Source organism: Falco peregrinus, chromosome 9 (genome assembly GCF_023634155.1).
Source record: "Falco peregrinus isolate bFalPer1 chromosome 9, bFalPer1.pri, whole genome shotgun sequence".
NCBI lineage: Eukaryota > Metazoa > Chordata > Aves > Falconiformes > Falconidae > Falco > Falco peregrinus.
In genome coordinates this window covers 19,307,948-19,327,876 of record NC_073729.1, presented here as the reverse complement: position 1 = coordinate 19,327,876, position 19,929 = coordinate 19,307,948, and the positions used below count along the sequence as shown (strand labels likewise).

Sequence of the window (19,929 nt, the reverse complement as noted above, 5' to 3'; positions counted from 1 at the left end):
CAGACACCACTCAGGTTGATTGGTGTTAGTTCACATCTCTCACATCTGTTTTGTGAGACAAGCATGTCGTTCAAGTCAAACCCCACTACTTCCTGCTGACTCACGGACTTCTGTATTCAGCACCAACAACGCCAGCATCCCACACTGGATAACACTTTCCAAACAGTTATCTAACAAGAAATACTAGGTGGGATTTTGGCCTTATAAAACAGTAGCTTAAGCCTTGTTTTTTGTTGTATGCTTGTAGAGTAAAGTGCTCAGATGCTGACAACATGCTTTCTGAGGTAACCACTACTACTCAGATTCAAAGGCAGTGTCCACAAATAATTATCATTTAACTACTGCTCTAAGGTCTCAAATATAAACACTTTCATTTTGTGCCAATTATTAAGACCTGATTAAAGATTACACTCTAAGATTGAGGAAAAAAATATTGCTAAAGAAACTCCTTTCAATCTCAGGAATAATAATAGGGATCACTTTTCAATCTAAAGGGTTCCAAAGTCTTTTATACTGATTAACTGAATATCAAATACTAGGCAACATTACAACATGCTTAAAGTCAAGTTTTATGCATATATCCAACTATACATATCCACATTCATAGAAATCTACCACTTTAATTGAAGTCTAACTCTGAAAACTAGCTCTGGCTTGATCAGTAGCTAGTAATATGAGACTACGGCAGTAAAACAACAGAATTTCAGAAACCATTGGGAATAGTTTTGAATACGCTAGAACTTAAGAGCATGGTCAAGAAAAATATTCATGCATTTGAAGGTTAATTTTTTAGAAACTTAGAAAAATCAGTATTTTTCCATTTAAATTCTTACAGATTAGATAGAACAATCCCCCCACCCCTAAAGAACTGTAAGATGTAATCAATTTAGTTATAAAGTGTATGAAATAAGAAAGTATCTTTTCCTATCTCCCTTTGGTCTGTTATATCCCAACCTAGCATTAGTAAGCAAAGATTATCTTAAAATATATATTGGGAATAAAATTTACATCTATTCAGATTAAACTTTCTAGATAGCTTCATTTCAATCATAAGGACTGAAACATAACGATGAAATGCCTTTGTGTTGGAAAGCAGGGCATTTTTATATCTTTTAATATACCTATAATTAATATACCTATAAATCTATACCGCACATTTTACTTCTGGAAGGCCAAAAACGAAATTCAAAAGGAAGCATCTACAAATACCTAAAAGAACTAATTTATTAGAAATACTGAGCAACATCAACTTTAACATGAACAAGTTTATCCTTAAGGATAATTATAGTATCATTCTAGAAGTTCTATTGGGTGATTTAGCCAAGAGAGTTTTACCACAAATAAAACGAGCAATATTGCAATTAAACTTATATTTGCATCTAGAAATGAAGATAATTTTTAATCAATTTCCTTAAAAATACCCGATATTGTTAATGAGCAGTAAAGCACTCGTGTTGAAAGGCACTAGGATTGTTAGCTTGTGTTACCTAGTTTCCCATACAGATACAGGCACTTGAAAGCTTAACAAATCGAGCCTGTAAAACACTTCTGTGTTTGTGCAGAAGTCGCTACATTCATTCACATCTTCAATAGGTTGTCCTGCAGTTGTAAGGACGCAAAATTCACAGATTAAGTCTCCGCAGCGTGCTTTACAAGTTGGATCTTTCTTTGGCAGACACACGAGATGCGGATTGTGTATATGTCCTAATCACATCCTAAAAATAATACAAAAGAAATATTCAGAGCAAGGTCCACTAGAAGTAGTTAGGGGAACTTCAGGAAAAAATTGAGTACTTAAAGCAACAATGTTATTCTATGTAGCAAGCACTGAGCCCAGGAAAGGCTTATGGAAATGTTTCATTACCATTACAAAGAACGAGTAATCATTTGGTCTGAAGAATCAGCCTGAACACATTGCATATCATGTACAGTTATCTTTCACAAGCCTTCCAAAAACCAACTGAAACAAAGTTAATTGTACACCATTGGTTAATCAACACTTAAATGTAATTAATGATGATTCATCATGGGTTAGTTCTATACGTGCTGAGTTCCGCCATTTAAACTAAATGGGAATCAAGACTATTACTCATTTTTTTGTCTTTACAGAAGAAGCTAATTCACAGCCAGTCAAAATTCAGCTACAGGAATCATTATCATACCTTCTTCCCACTGTCAGCATTGTATTTGTCCAGCAAAGCCTGAACACGGGCACCATAGTCAGGATGAACATCAGTGAAGTTTTTCACCTTAACATGAAGGCAGAACACAAGAGATAATAAGTTTTTCCTCCACTTCAAATGTATTCTTTAACACATTTTCTGTTCTGTGGTCCACAAGCAGTAGATGTTATAAGGAAGAAGAGGAGAATGAACATTCCTTTCCAGAAGTTTAATTCTGGCCAGCCAGAAAGGGAGCTATGAACATCTTCAAACACTATTTGTATTATCTCACACAGAACTCTTTCCCAATATAAAGAAAGATCTATTAGGAAAGATAAAGATCAATCCCTCTCTGGCCCTCGCTGCCTTCTCCTTGTTTAGAGCAAAACATTACACTGGCAGTCGCCTCATTTTTGAAACAAGCAGCTAAACACATGACATCCTTGATGTTCAATGTTCACCCCATTTTTCCCATCACAAACAAAAGTTACTTTAGCATGTTAAATATTGTGTTCTATTATGTAATTAGGCACGTATTTAAATGGTCTGCATTGAAAATTCACGAATAAGAAAAAATCCAGAAGTTGCCTTTTCAGAGAAGAATTCCTGATCTTCCTTTCCATACGCATATTGCCATTTTGACTGCAAGAAAAGCTGGACTAAAGAGCAAAGGCTAAAAACCAAACAGGCCACTTACAGCTCTCTTCTGAATGAAGAGTTGTGCATCTTTAAGATGATCAGCAATGTTTTTACACAGCCTTTGGCGTTCATCCTCCTTCAGCACTTTCGTATAGAAATCTCGCACCTTACAATTAGAAAAAGTTTTATTTTGAAATTCATAAAAGCAAGTCATTCTACCTGTATCAGCCAGTAACACTTATAAGATTCATTATTACTGAAGAATAGCTATCACTTACTAGTCAGACAACGCTTAAAATACTCAGAACACTTAAACTTAAAGGCAATCAATTCGTGGTTTTGGGGTCATGTGGTTGGTTGGGGTTTTTTTCCTCCCAAAACCTGCTAACAACTCTTTCCATTTCTAGGTGGAAATAACTGGTGTTTGGTGAATTAAAATCAATATCGCTGTTGGGGTACAATTCAGGAATTGATGATCATGACGTTACATTCATACTCTAGTTTGCATATCTGCAGACACTAATCACAAGATGCCAAAGTAACAACGTCTAGATATCTGTGTCCAGAATACAGATGGCAAAGGTCTGAGAGAATTCACTAACTGTCCTGTCAGCAAGAATTCAGTTATTCATGAAATTAAGCTGCATGGAGATCTTCCAGGCTCTCGTGGGACCTGAACTTCAGGTTAGCCCAGGTGCTTCAGAGAGAAGCCATATCTGCATGATTCTTACCAATATTCTTTAAACTCATTTTATCTAATAAGCCTTTTCATACATTGTACCTGAGTCACATTATCTTCATTTGCACTATTGAAGCGCTGCACATCTCCCGAAACAGACATACGGCTCTCTTTTACAATGGGCTGATCTTCTGGACCAGTAAAACTATTTGGATAATAGTTTGGAGCACCACCTGAAAAGAAACAAACCGCCCCCCCAAAACCAAAACAATCAGATGCCAGCTCTCCCAGATTAAGGCCCAAGACAGAAAATGTTCTCTGCCTAGAAGAATCTAAATCAATTCCCCAGCTCAATTCACTTCATTAAAAAGTTGTCAGCATTTTTTTGTCAACGCACAGCTCAACAACAGGAGTTGTGTCTTCCAGCTAGTACTTAACAGCACTTACCACAAAGAGAATTTTGATAGATTTTTGTGGGGAAAATTTGTTTGTTTCAGAAATAAGGAAATCTGGCCACTCTCACAACAACATTGCTCAGACCTTTTAAATATACAAAGTCACGAAAGTTATTCAAAGTTTTAGTCCAAGGCAGCATGAAAATACACTTTCATCTGCATATTTGAAGAACTACTAGTCTTAGCTATGTAGGGGGGTTATTTTCTTGTTTTCCAAATATTTCCCTCACCTACCTCAGCAAGTATTAGAATTCATAGCCCAGAGGAATACAGCATTTTGGCACGACACGTAAGTATATCCTTGTTTCATCTCAGGTGTAAACCAGCCACTATTGGGCAAACATTGACAGAACACAACATGCTGAATAGAAGGGAAGTTAAAGCTCTAGTCTTGGCATTTATGCTCTTGCCTTTCGCAATCTCTTGGAGAGCGGAAAGTTAAGTAGTTTAACAAAGCAGACTAAGTATAGGAAAATCGATCTTTAAATCTTAAAAAAGCATATAAAGATTTCTCAGAGACATTCAGGCCACCTCTATTATTTTTCAAATAGATTTTTGCTTAGAAGTAGAAACAAAGAGGTAGTAATTAACTTCTGTGAAACTATTTCTCTGGCATATTTCTTCATTTTGAATTATTAATATTTCAGAACTTTTTCAATTAACAAGTATGTTTCTAGAAGTCTTTAAAGGAACATAAACTAGGGACACTACTGAATTCGTTTGATTGCTTTCAACAAGATCCCCTCAAACAAGAGGTAACAGGATAAAAGTCAGTATCTTGTCAATTAGTATTGTATCAAGAACATAGGAAACAGGAATAAAAGGTCAATTTTTATAGTAAAAAGAATTACTCAGGGAGAGCCCTCCTCTGAGAGGACTAGTACTATCGAACACATTCATAAAGTTACCTGAAAATGGAGCAAACAACAAACTGACAGCTCAGCCTCTGCAAACTTTAACTCAGTCAAAATCAAAGCTAGCCATCTATACTGACACATAATCTCATGATACCAAAACAGTGGATGAAAATTACTTTTCTGAAAACAAATTTATCTGCCATGTAATCCACATGGGGAATAGAAGCGCATGCAACTTTATACATGCACAATCATGAATTCTAAGATATGTCATGCCCAGTCACAAAATACATCTTGAATTCATTTGGACAGTTAGAAGTTACTTTGTGATTGCTGGCGAGTGCAGAGTTAGAGACAGTATTAGGAACTGCACACAGACAAAAGTAGGGCACTCTATACAAGGAGCATATAATGGATTTTTAACAAAGGCAGGCGAGGCCAGCTGATCTCAGAAAGCATCTAGTAACGTAACGAAAGGTACCAAGAGGTTGACAAAGATTATGAGAGGTAAGGAACAGTTTTTATATAAAAGGAAAAAGCCAGACTGGGAAGTCTGAAGCTCAGGAAGTTACACAGTGATGTCTGTGTTGGGGCGAAAAAGCCCCAAGAGACACTAAATGGCTGAGGAGAAAAAGTAGCATTTCTTATAGTACAATAAATTAGTAATATCCAGCACCACCCCCAGACCCAAATCTGTTTAGCAAGTATCTTAAATCCCCTGTGAACAGGAAAGAATTCTGTGGTACGTGCATAAGCATCATTATAAAGACATTTTCATTACTACCTTGGTTGTCAGAAACACACATTAGTCCATCCCTCTGGTAATTGGCCACACGAGCTCTGAAGGGGCAGTTCACAGGAATTTGTAGATAGTTAGGTCCCAGACGGTGTCTATGAGTGTCAGGATACGAAAAAAGGCGACCCTAAAACAGTGATCACAAATATTTACTACTTGCTGAAAGAGATCACTTAAGTGGTAGATGCGAATTCAAAGCACTATATATTAAATACTACAAGGAAGAAGACTGTTTCCTTTGCATATATATTCCTTACATACTTCATATTACATACCAAGTGACAAGCCACAAGCTAACTTTGCTGCACTACCAGTGAAGAATGGCAGGCTGCGTTGTATTCATGCAGCTTGGGTATTTCCTACCCATTTCAAAAGGCTAAACCTATTCTAAAGCAGCAGAATGGTTGTATGTGTACAGGTGAAAGCGACTATAGTAGTGCTAAATGTTACTTAGGAGTAACATAGTATTTTCAACCTTAAGTTTTAAAATTTGATTGTATTGAAATAAGGTAGCCCCTTATCTATTTACTGAACTGAATCTGAAGCATTCTAGTGACATCTGGACGCCAAGATGACAGGGATTCTAACCATTAAGTCTGTGGGAGTGCAGAGAGACAAATGAAAGAACTGCCTGATGGTTCAAGACTTTATCAGTAAAATTGTCAAAATACTTTGTTGTTCCTATGGATATCATTTGAAGCAACAATCTGGTTTTAATCTGAACAAGCTTAACATGCAAAGATCCATGACTTTGCAAACAGTATAGTCTACTGCAGCCAGTCTTGTCTTAGATATTTTGACCTGTAAGAAATCTGATACAAACCACAAGACCATTCTTTAGAAGTAGTATCAGGGATTAGCTGTATCTGTATTTTAAGAGCACTTGAAGTCCACCTCTCACACTCATAAGAGTTTATAGTTCTAAGATCTATTGTAAAAACATGAATAAACATGCACTACTGCTATGACTTTATCCTGTATTCTTGCCAGCCTGGCAGATTTCCCCATTAACTTTGATAGTTGTTGCAGATACCCCGTAAATTCTAGATTTTTCTATTCCTTTAGTTCTTTCCCATTCTCCTTATATTTAAATTTTTGATGAGCACATCAAATTGTGATAATTAAAAAACAACCACAAATTAAAAAAAAAGAACCAATTACTTTTCATTTGTCAGGTTCTACTGCAGCTACATGAACAGGGGATAGGATTTAGAAACAGCAATGCAAACTTAATGCTCTTCAGGTAAAACCTTACATGCATTGTAGTTTACCTGCAGCATTTTATCAGGGCTAGGTTCAATACCAGGTGGCATGTTGCTAGGATCGAAGGCCAGCTGTTCTACCTCTGCAAAGTAATTCACGGGATTCCTGTTCAAGACAAGCTTTCCCACAGGGATGAGAGGGTAGTCACCATGCGGCCAAATCTACAATACATAACACACATACATTAAAGTCAATGTTATTACAGAATTATGCAGCTTAAATAATTACTAGGCAGCATTTGCCTGATTTAAGTCTTGACTGAGCGAATACATTACTGAAGAAATTTCTTTTTTGCTAACAAACATTTTGGGAGATCTCTTATTTTAAGAAGCCTTTTGCAATTACTACAAGTATTAATGCAACTTATTTCATCATCTCAGCATAATCTCAGCTACTTTACTACTTAAATGAAATACCCACAGGTGCTTGAAAAACTGCCTAGGAATGCAATATCGTAGGTGGAGATGGTAGCATGATTGTTTTCAGCTACTTCAAAACACAGCTAGCTTAGCTAGCCTTTTCTTTGTCATCTTAGCCTGTACTTTCAAGTCCAAAAGTCTTTAGCCACTTTGGGAGAGCAATATTAGGAAAAAGAGGATAAGTAGTAACACAAGTTTAGTTTAATATGTTTCAACAAGCCATTCCTTGGAACGGCAACTGGAAGTCTGACAAAATCCAACCAACAATCAGAAGCTACGTTGTCAACACCACTTAAAACTAGCGAGCTCAGGGTGTGACTATATGATCTGAGATGACTCTTTGGAGGTGCAGTGCAGTTGTAATCTGCAGGCCTGGAATCAAGCCCTATCCATATTTCACTGAGGAAAAGTAATGTCAGATATAACATCAATATAATCTCCAAGATTTCCAACTTAACATGATCATATAATAAAGAGTACACTTAAACAGAAGGGAAAAATAAAAAGGACAGACTAACTTTAGCCATAGGGACTAATAAGAAAACAGTGCTACTCCATGGAAACTGTTACATTTCTACAGAAACCTCAGTTTTGGCGTTTGCTACGTTTTGATCTCATGACCTTTCTTAAACCAGCTGGAATCCAATATTCACAGCAGTATCAGAGATACCTTAGTTACATCAAAAGGATTAAATGGAAACTTCTCTGCTTCTTCAAATGTCATAACTTGAATGTAGAAAGACCAAGATGGATAGTCCCCCTTGGCAATGGCATTGTAAAGATCACGTATTCCATAATCAGGATCAGTAGAAGCCAATCTTCCTGCTTCTTCAACAGGAAGATTTTTGATGCCCTGGTCAGTCTAAAAGTGATAAAAACAGTAGCACCAGTTACAACATGCAGAAAGTATTACAGAAATCATTACTAAGAAGGTACTTTAACAAGACTTATAATCCAAGAACGTGACTGTCCATGTTCCAATCTTCAGTAATTTGAGTTCAGAATAACAGTACATTCACCAGCTGCCTTCAAGATAAAAATTATTTCTCTGCTAAAAGTGAAATAAATAGGTAACGCTATACTGCAAAACAGGACATCAAACTTGAACGTATGATACCTGCAGCACATGAAGTAGATTTCCCCTCTGTCCTTACAGGACAGAGTGCTCCTTCACTGTCCCACCATCCCACCTTCTCTTACAGATCACATGCCAACATAAAGTGATAAAACAGTTGCAGCCCTCAGGGCTGAGATTCTACATGAATCTCAATTTCTTACTCCCATCTAAAATGGGACTAAAATACCACTTAAATAGGCTTTTGAATGAATCCTTGAAGGCTAAAAGCTGATATACAATCCCTTTTAGTTTAAAATAATGGTTTCTGAAGTCTTGCTTCAAAGGTAGATGTCCAGCCTTCAGTAAAGTCTAATGAGGTAAGAAGCTGTATGGCCTTTAAAATTTTGAAGGGAAGTTGTTTTCAAGCAAGATATGCTAGAGACTGCTTTCTCAGAAAAGTGCGAAAGTTCTGTGAGGTTCCACAAGCTTCAGCTGCAGAGCTCTTAGAAACAGAGTTTTTATATTTTGATGTACAGTTGAGGCCACCTTAAAAATACTAGATCAATGCAGCTTATATCCAGAGGATAAACAGAAACAAAAACCACATCCAGATTGAGAGAATTTTGACCTGAAGAAGCACCTGTTGAATCCAAACTTCTGTATAACCATGAATATAAAACAGGAACATATCACACACTGAACAAAACAATTTCCAAAGGACTAGAGGATTCTTGCATCTGCACTGAATAGCAAGGGAGCCCGATGCAAAGTTCTTGCACAGCTTCACATCCACAACTCCCAGTGGCATGAGGCTGAAGTCCAGTAAGCTGAGCTAGATGGTGTACTCATGTGGTGAGCTATGACAAGTTCTGCAATAACAAGAGAGTTCCCAATAAAGCGTTCTTCACAGTCTAGTAAATCCATACCAAGAAAAATGTTGACTGTTATATTTGTTAAAGGCATGAAACTGATAAAAAAACCCCATGTACCTTGGTGATTGAGCTTGTGCACGAAGTCTTTCCTGAATTCAACTTGAAAAGTCATAGAAGATTTTTCAATGATCTATTTAAATGGATTTTTTTAACCAATGATGTATACTATCTGTAAGTAATTGGAAAAAAATATCAATACCTTTGCATGGAACTTGCAATAAACTGGTCTTCCACTAGCGTTAACCAGTTTAAAAGTGTGCGATCCATATCCATTCATATGGCGATAACCATCAGGGATACCACGATCACTGAACAAGAAAGACACCTAAAGAGAAGGATCAAACTGTATCAATGGACTCACCAGATCAAGGATAAAGTGACCATTCAAGACCAAGTTTATTTATTGCATTAATCTGCATCCCTGGAAGCTATCTTAACGTTATGAATTCCTTGAGGAATTTCTAAGTTTAAGTTTTAAGAGTGTTAATGAAATAAGACTGCTTTGGTTTTGCACAAAGAACAATTGTGGGCATAAAACCTCATGTAGGTTTAATTCACGTGAAATATTCAGTGAAGTACAAGACATTAACCTAATGATAATGTTATGATCTCCCTTGTAAGCACAGAGCAGATAAGCATGGATAATTTTAAGTTACAAATGTAAGTAAGAGTTTTTTTCCAGGTGAAAGACAAAATCTGAAAACAGAAGTCCTTAATAACATCAGTCTTCAAGCAGTAACCATATCATCATGCAAACATATTCAAAATGCTGTTTTTCTTTAGGTTTATGATCACAAACAATGCTTGTGGTACTTTTTCCAATTAGTAATTACTGGAAGGCTTCTGTGTGAACTTAGTCTCTTAAAAAAAAAAAGACAACTGCATTTTTAATTTTATGTTAGCTTTTTTGCATAATTTTTAAATATAAATACATTCCAGAATAGCTAGAATGCACTGTGAATTCTAGTCATTTTGGGGGTTGATCTAATGTGCAACGCGATATACATTACTAGAGAACAGTAAAAAAAAAAGTACGGGGGAAGTAGTTTGTTGTTTAATCAGTATCTCTGCTGCTTTAGTGTTAGAAAGCTTCACAATTTGCCCTTTATCCTTACATAAAATACAATTATGAAAACAGAAGAATATCACTCGTTTCACAGTGTCATTAAAAGAAAAAAGGCTAGATACACATACTAACAGCTTTAAAAGTTATGATAGGCCTTTCACCTTTACTGTTCCTAGATTACGTAGACTTTAGATAAAACTGGAAAAAGAGACAGTTAAAACACATATGCTGTCATAACATGATTTTCTTAATCATACAAAATAAAGTCAGAGACACTCACTTGATGCAAAGACTCAGGGCGAAGACTCCAGAAGTCCCACACCATGTCTGGATCCTTCAAATGAGTCTGAGGGTTCCTCTTTTGGGTATGGATGAAGGACGGAAACTAATTTGTCCAGAAGTGGAGGAGGGGGAAAAATTAAGAAGGAAAAAAGATTTCTGTAACATTTCCAAACTATATGGAGTATCCTAAGCAACTCCTGGTACAAAACAAGACAAACATTTTTTTCCAATACACTCAACAGTGAAAAGAACAGCACACTGAAAGATGAGTAAGTTGTAAGATCACTGAAAATAAATCTTCTCGTTGTTATACCCCTCCTGCAACCAAATTCATTCACAGACCAGTAAAATTAGGGTAAGTAAAACATTTACAGCTACGATAAACAGGCTGGTCAAAGCTAGAGAATTATTTCATTTTGTGACTGAAAGTGAGACGTGAATCTTTTGTATTTGTATACCTGAACTTTTCACTTATGAGTCTGATATTCCGTATACAGAGAGATTATAAACTATCTGTGCAGAACTCCCTCACTCAAGGAAAGCCCTTCTACTTACAAAGTGCTGTTATACTGAAAGATCAAAACAATCACTTAATGAAAAGAAGTTGCAAGAAGCTTTTAAAGTGAAAAGTCTGTCCCCGGCCCTCTCAAATAGCCTGAGAACAAAAAAAACTGTCTACAAAGCAAAACAGCTAATATGAACACCAGTGAAAATTATTAGATCTGAAGTTAAAAACACAATGATGTCCTTGCTAGCTATTCTGTTGTGACATATGTACCAGCAAACACAACTATGCATGTTCTGTTTGTGGTATGAAACCATGTATGTAAACAAGCATTAGTTCTTGAAATAATTTGTTTTTCTAAAAAGTAACACCTTTTCAAGTCAAAAGTGTTCAGACCATTTAACAAACAACAAATCTTTAACTGTGTCAAAACAACAGGTTTTGCTTCTTAGTGAAGCAAGAACAAGATGTGAATGAACTTTTGGACTCTTTCACAAAGTACACTCATCTTTTGTGCTTACTCACCAACATGGCATCCCGAATGAAGAAGATAGGAGTATTATTTCCCACAAGATCCCAATTACCCTCCTCTGTATAGAATTTCATTGCAAAGCCTCGAGGATCACGAACTGTATCAGCTGACCCAGATTCTCCAGCTTGAAGAAGCACATGAACAGACAGAAGTGTTACAATAGGAAATGCATACAAATTATAAGCATAAAAACATAGAATTTGAGAATATGCCATAAAATCTTCGAAAGACAGGGTTTATTAATTTCTGTGCATCATATCCCAGTGTGAAAGCTCTCATTTAGAAGGTAGCAATCTACATAGCATGCCTAATGAAAAGGAAAATTATAGAAGAGTTGTAACCCTTCTAATTTCCCTCCTGCTTTATCCAGAACAGTCTTTTCAATGGGCAAATTTATACCAGAGCAAAAGTGCCAAAGTGTCTACCACAATATCTGAGCAAAAGCATTCCAGAAGTATTCAGGAACAGCTCATGCTAAATAAAACATCATGATGAAATAACAAGGACAGTATGAGGACAGTCATTCTCTCATTAATTAAAAAAAAAAGGGGGGGGGGCATACTACAGAATAGCTAGGAAGAAACATGTTCAAACAGAGCAGGGAAAGCAAAGGTAACTAAGCAATGACCCACTTCAGCACAAAGTCTGCAGATCAAACTCAGCGGCCCGTCTTTCCCCTGTATCACATTCCATGCCCTTAAGTTTTGGCGACACAAGGAAAAGCCAGTAGGCCAAAACCAGAAGCGTCTTGAGCCTTTCTGGACTTCTCTCTCCAATACTATCTCCTGAACTGAATCTTCATTAGGATTTCATTTCTTTTAAATACAGGTAACTTAGTAACACATACATTTTGAAAGATCAGTTTTCTATCAGGCAAGATATTGAACACAATGCATGTTTTAACTAATAGCATTTAAGATTTTGCCAGTTTATGCATTCAGCTCTAAGAAATAAGAGTTTATTTACAGAACATTGTTTATTTTTCTCTGCCTAGTACTTATTTTACAGCATTCATCCCCGTAACATTTCTACAGCATTAAGAGATTAGAGGTTTTTAACTTTCAAGCATTAAAACTGCAGTATGCAAGTGCTGATTATGATCCAGAAACAAAGCAAGCTTTCTGTCAGAAAAAAAAGAAATAGCTCAAAGCTATCCTTCCTCTCACAGTCCAGATAGAAAAGTGTCTACAGAGAGCTCTGACAAAGATGCAGAAGCTGCTTAAGGTCTTAGAATTTAAATGAAGTTCACAAACGAGGAACTGGTTGGCAGAAAGCATTTCAAACTACCTTAAGTCCATTAAGCACTCCACAATGCAAACATGGCTACCAGTGTAACTATGGCACACACGTAGGAAGACACAGAATAACTTTAGAGCCTTACCAACAGTGGAGAATCGTATAGCAATCGGAGTTCTTTTTCCAATATGTTCAAACACTTTTGCCTTACAATACTGGGTAATATCATGAGTGACTTCAAAGTAGCCAAAGGCTCCTGAAGAAAAATAATTTCAAAATATCAGATCTACATACCTTCCTTCCACTCACAGCATATCTGCTATTCTATTGTGGTAGAACATGAAAGTTTTGACTTAAAGGAAACATGGAAATAAAATACACCAGTTTAAAACACAGTTCATATCTACCCACTAAAATACTCGATTCATTTTCACAAAATGCAACTATTAACACAGTGCTCACTCTTCCTTCCTTCACTGAACATTAACAGTTCCCAGCAACAATACAGACTTCCATTTCTACTGTGCAAAATAACAAACAGTAGCTTTTTGAATGCTCTTCTGCCAAGATTTGCATATTTATCTCTGAGCTAGACAAGTACTTCTTTAATCCTGATGTGTTGCAGAATTTTTGGTCCACATGTAAGCTGGATGAAGCAATAAAATTCTTCCCACCCTCACAGAGGAATTTTTCCCATGTACATTCACATTATAAATTCAATCCCATATTTTCTTCTTCTAGAGCAATACATAACTAATCAGAGGTGCCAGTTCTACCTTGCTAAGATCAATAACAAATTTTAAGAGTTGGTTTAGGTGTTTTAAAATTCAAATATCAGATCATCATCTTGCTCTGGCAGACAGATACAGCAGATGACAAAGGCAAGAATCTCTATCAAATAACTTGCAAACAGACATTGAAACAGAGATGGGCAAGTCTTCCCTTCCAGAGGAATGGGGTAATATGGAGGAACAGATAGAAGCAGCACAGATTACGGGAAATACAGTAAAAGTCCAAGGGCTATAGCTATATTTCCTTTTTTTTTAAAAAAAAAAAAGTTTTTCAGTGCTTCGAATTTTAACATTGAGTTTTTTTAAACCTGGCTTTACTACTGTCATTGATATAAAATTGTTTATTATAATCTATAATACTGGATTATAGATAATATGATGCAGTTTGTCAAATTTTACGTGTTAATTCCAGTGCTTTTTAAAGTCTGATTCTACACAGAGAAAAAGAATGTGTTTTTAAACATACCTGCCCCTTTTGCATGCACAACTCTTTCAGGAATCCTCTCTCTGTCAAAATGAGCCATCTCATCAGTGAAAACAACATCTTGAACAAGAAGAGGTCCACGTGGCCCTACTGTCAGAATATTAAGCTTATCCCCTACAGGGTTGCCAGCACCAGTGGTCAAAACATCTGGTTTCTGAAAGCAAGAAACAATATAACAACAACAGAAATTAAAAACCCTTTCTATCTGAGCCACACAATGTGCACGCCTGTTTGACCATTATGTGTCACATAGCAAAAGGACTTAAGATTGTGGAACCAGTTACAGAAAATATAGATGTCTACACCTCAACACCGTGCTGTATCTGGGGCTACTTAAGAAAGGGAGTTCAAGTCATGTATAATCCAAGAATGTCTTCCATGGTTCAGAAATGAGACTATTTGCCTTGCTTCAAGAAAAATATGAAGCATCAACCTTAAAAACAGGTGTTAAAATTCACTTTACCCTCGCCTCAACAAGACAGGATGAGGAGAGAGACAGCTAGAAAAGGAGTTGCTGCTGGAAAGTAATAAGGGAGAAAGGAGAGGAAGAAGGTAATGTCAGTAGAGGGATGGAGGCAAAAGAAAAGACATACAGTCACACAGCATAAAGACTAAATGGAAGAGCTGTGGAAAAACAACATAAGCAAAAGCACCTGAAGAACCAGCATTCTCAACTCTTGAGCCATAGAAGGACTAAGATTAACAAAAACCCTAAGAAGCCGTACCGCCAATAAATGTGCGGTCAAAAGGACAGCAAACCACCTTTTTTCTTTTACTAAGATCATTATTGTCTTTAAAGAAACTGCGCAAGATAGCCCATACTAATCCTTTTCCCCTCCCATACCAAGTTTAAGTTAACCTACTTAGAGCTGCAGCACCTTGTACAGCAGAAGTGACCCTGTACCTGAAAAAAACAGTCACTCCAAGACAGCTTCAAGAAACACTGGTTGGAACTCTGTAGCACTATAATTGAGCATACTCCCACTTTCTTAAAAAAAAAAAATCTCACTTGAAAAAAACTTTTATTTGCATCACATATAGGGTCATATAATCCTCTAAAGGAACCAGTCCTATTTTACTGGCTACTGTAGAAAACAGCAAGAAAAGTACATCAGCTCCTGCAATTGTCAAGTCTCTGGTGTCAGTTTTTCCTGGAGAACATTTATTGTTAGGAGCCTGGGCAATGCTTGCAAAGGACTTCAAAGAACAGAACAGAAGTTAGTACAAACAAAAAAACCAAACACAAACCCCAAACAAAAGAAAAGTTTGCAACAGGGTGAGCTCAAGTATCAGTCACAGATAGCGACCAGCCAACACTTAATCCAGTTACACGTCACACTGAACATACATGGATATGGCCTCTGTATCCATACCATCCTACCCTCTTCTGCCAGTAGCATCCCACACACCTGAACCATGGGAAATACACCAGAATAAACTCTCTCACCCCCTGCTGCCTAGTTCTCCTTCCTTTAAAGTTCTATAAATGAAAAAGGACAGTGAAGAGAAGGGAAAAGTAACTCTTGATGAGAAGGCTTTCACTATTATATCAGTGACTTTATGGGGTTCCAATTTTTATACTGACAATCTAAGCGCTCTTTTAATTACTGTAAACAGACAAAAATCCCATCTCTATCTTATGGAAGAGCATACTGAACTGGACTAACCTCCACGGGTTTTGGGTTTTTTTTTTTGGTTTGTGTCCTGCCCCCGCCCCCCCCCCGACCTCAAGCAGCAACCCACAAAGGCAGGGGAAAGAACAATTATTCACATCTACACCCAGAGCTCTGGATGAGGCAGAGCACGCAGGGAGAGTTATACACGCACCTTTGTTTAACTCGGGTACGTGAATAACCACATAAAAGACATTTGACAGGATAACTGCATTTCCAGTGTGTACTTACTAATATGCAACACACACTAGCTGGCTTGAATTCCCAAAATATCTAGGTTCTTCATTCTTCATTCACCACTTCATTAGCATAAAGCTATACACATAAATTCAACTCCTTCAGGATGCCTGAAATCCTAACCTACTCAGAAATTTGTACAAACATTTAAAAAAGACAATACACATCCAGTTACAAACAGGAACACGATGTTCAGAAACTTGCAGGAAAGTTATTACTTTAGCTTTATTTGAAGTATTTCAAGTCAAAGGAACAACAGCCTAAATCAAAATGTTATCTATAGTTTGGCAAGGGAAACATGCTAAAGTAGAAACTGTTCTCAGTATTCTTTCCACTGCTTATATATTGCATGCTTCCTACCTTCTATTTCGCTCAGTTTAGAATGAGCGAAGAAAACTATTTCCCTGCTTACGTTGAGAAATCGCCTAGTTAGACCACGTGGGAAGTTCTCCCATGCTGAATCAGTTTAAGAATTCAACTTCTTAAAAATACCCTAACATAAAAGCCCCATATAATTTAACATCCGTAAATATGTATGCCTTATTATGTTTTAGCTATCAGCTTAAACTAGAAATTGCTTAAGTCGCCATTACAAATGAACTTTTTTATTTAGAATTTAATTTCATACATTCCAGTAAGCAGCAGGATGCCATCATATTCAAGGAACTTCAGGAAAAAGCTCATTCATCCACTCCATGATTCAGTCTACTAAGTCTGACATATTCTACTTTAAGATATTCACCCAGCACAAATTAACATAACTATATTATCAGCTCATTATCCTGACATTTTCTGTACTGAAAGCTACAAGCAACCCATCCTGGAACCCATTATAAGCCTCTGCTTTCAAAAACCCTTTCTTAGAACACGGCAGTCGGCAGACTATTAGTCTAAGAACTGTTGTGACGTGTGAGCATTTTAAGTTCAACTTTTTTTGCCAAGAATTCTTTTCTGAGTTTGCTTAGGGAAAACTATTTTTTTTTAATCCAGCTTCCAGCACTGCAAATATTTTTCTTTTATTTTCATTAGCTTTGCTTATGAAAAGTTTCAAGTTTCTCACAGATGAAACCTAATGTATTAGGTTTTCTAATCATAATTACATTTTTTTGTACGGATGACTGCCATACTCATTTAAGATGGGTAAGCTCACTGTAACGTGATGAAAAATAACAGACCCTACCAATGCATCCTAAACTTCTGCATTTTCCTCTCCAACCTCCTTGCGTTATTATTCATTACAGACATCTCCATCCTTCCAATGTGTTCTACATACAGATATTTCCACTTCATCCTCACTCTAAGGTAGCCTGTGACACAAAAACCCCATGTCCAGCTTCAGGACTGTTCATGAATTCCAACTACTGGAATTCCAAGAACAGCAAACGTGGGGACTGGATTCTGGCAACTCTTTTTTAACATGAGACATAGCTCTTAAAAGCCCTCCAATCCATACAGCCACTTTTTAAAATCACTAATACTTATGTTATCTTGAAGCAGCAACCAAGTTTCATTCAGTACACTGGGAAACAAAAATTATGTTGAATTAGAGACCTGTTCATCCTGGAGTTCCCAATAAATTCTAAGCAGCTCCTCACAGGTTTACACACACAGTGGTAGGACTGTAATGCATATACCTACACCTATGACCTTCCCCTCTACAATGCCCTTGCAAGAGCCTGGTAAAAGACAGGAGGAGTTAAAAAAAAACCAACAACTATATCCTTAGTCTTAAGGAGACTTTTTAGGTCCTTTTGATTCACCTATACCTTTATGATACCTGCCATGTGATCACCTTAGGGATAGAAAACCCCCTTGCATATTAGTTGTAAACTACACATGCAACAAAGGATAAAAGTTTGCAGAGGTAATACAGCCCTTCTCAAACCAACGGGCTATAATTTTGCCTAAAAACCTCTTCTGCTATAATGCTAAGATTTAAAACTACTAGAAGTAGTAGCTAAACCCACAATTTTTCAAAATATTTAGTTTCAAACCTGTCAAAAAATTTAACAGCTTTGTGGCTGTACGGTCTCTTTTGTGTAGGCAGACTTTCTGAAAGGTTCTTTCCAGCATTTGAATAGAAGAACAAACTTTTTTTTTTTTTAAGTGGTAGGAGATATTCACTTTAGTTTCAGGATAACGTTATGTGGGGCACGCAAAATAAGTTCCATCAGTGTGGAGGGAGAGGAAAAAACCCACAGTAGTTTTAGGAAGAATTCTCATACTACTTTTGACTTGAGTTTGTTTGATGACTGTATTTTCATATGGTTAGGAACTGCATACAATCAAAACCTTGAAAGATAAGAACTTTCAAATCTGCATGTTTAGTTCATTACAGCACTAACCTGCCAAGACAGAAAGAAGGGAAACAAAGCCAGGAGAGTTTTAGTCACAGCTGTTGTAAACACCATACATCAAAGTACATACTTCCAGGCACTACTGATACTTTGCACCTTATACAAGTCACTTTAAAATTCTAATAAGTCCTCCTTACTTTCTGTCTTAAGGTCTCATGACTCTTTATGCAACACAGACTTCTGGTTGCCTCCCAGTCTTCAAATTAACCTTGGCCTGTATTCAAATACTGCTTTGTTACAGAAAAGCTGATATTCATACCAAAAAAATAAGTCACGGTACAAAAATAATTATGACACACGCTAGAATAGGATGGGGTCACAGTTCATCACTGGAAGGTAGTTTTCATACAGTACCTTTTAGAACCAAGTGGAAAAAAGTGAAATTGAGATGACTTAACAACTGCAAGCAGTGGGACCCGAGACATCCACTTGTCTCTTGTAAGAGTGGTGCTTGGTATAACCAACAGAAAAACTATTTAACACCAAATAAGCACTTCCATCAGAAAAGACACAGCAGAAACTGCCACAGTAATTTGATGAAGAAGAAGGGAAATCAACTCTTGCAGGATTGGTACCTGTACCCAAATATTTCGGGGTATATTCTACACCTCCAGAAAATCGAATGCCATGCTGTTGCCTACACCTTCTCATGATTTCAGCCAACCGCTTGCCCAAACCCACTTCAACCTGGCAAACAAGCCTCCACTCTTGCGGAATGCGCTTTATCTTCACATTAATCTCTAGTTACATTTTCACTGGGTTCTACCAACAGGACATCAGAAATGAAAACGTGAACACCCGATCTGAGACCAAAAAAAGAAACATATGTATATGTACACGTATCTCTGCCCAAGGCCGTGCCCGCTCGGGCACAGCCAAGCCCCGCCGCTGCCCACCAGGAGAGCTGAGGCGGAGGCAGCCGCTGCCCGCCCTTGCCGCCCCCGGCCCCTCGGCGCTCAGGACTCCCCGGGCACGGACCGAGCCCTGAGCCCCGCTACGGCGCTCCCCCCGGCTGCCCGCCGCCGCCTGAGGCCCGGGGCCCCCCTGAACTCGGCGCCCTCCCGCCCCGGGACCCCCGCAGCCCCCCCACCGGTCCGCCGTTCCCCGGGCCGGACCCTTCCCGCCCAGGGAGGGCCGCCGTCCCTCAGGCCGCGCCGGGCTGTACCTGCGAGCCCCGCTGGCTCCGCCACTGCTTCAGCTGCTGCGAGACGTCGTCCCGGCCGTCAGCCATTTTGCAAGAGACCCCCAAGGCGGGAAGGGCGGCGCGCGCGGCGGTGGGGGAGCAAGCGCGGGGCGGCGCGGCGGGACCGTGCAGCGAGGAGGCAGCACCGCAGAGGTCACCCCGCGGGAAGGCACCGCCGCGCCCTGCAGCACCAGCAGGTAGCGGGAGCTACTGCAGCCGCGGCTCCTACCCCGGCGCTGCGCCCGCCCCCGCTACTTGCTCGGCCAATATTCCCGCGCCCAGCGGGCAGCGCGAGCCGTGAGCGGGTGAGGCGCGCGTCAATCG

The 19,929-nt window shown here is 38.3% G+C and overlaps 1 protein-coding gene across 1 annotated transcript; it reads right to left on the bottom strand.

Annotated features, from left to right (window-relative positions):
- Positions 1 to 550: 550 nt before the first annotated feature.
- Positions 551 to 19,814, bottom strand: CAT (catalase). The gene is made up of 13 exons (XM_055814317.1): positions 19,588 to 19,814; positions 14,138 to 14,309; positions 13,026 to 13,136; positions 11,638 to 11,768; positions 10,606 to 10,710; positions 9,459 to 9,584; positions 7,941 to 8,132; positions 6,860 to 7,012; positions 5,577 to 5,715; positions 3,583 to 3,713; positions 2,860 to 2,967; positions 2,163 to 2,249; positions 551 to 1,715 (listed from the first exon to the last, which is right to left on the bottom strand). The coding sequence occupies exons 1-13, from the start codon at positions 19,651 to 19,653 to the stop codon at positions 1,650 to 1,652; spliced, it is 1,587 nt and encodes a 528-aa protein (XP_055670292.1). The 5' UTR covers positions 19,654 to 19,814; the 3' UTR covers positions 551 to 1,649.
- Between the last annotated feature and the right edge of the window lie 115 nt (positions 19,815 to 19,929).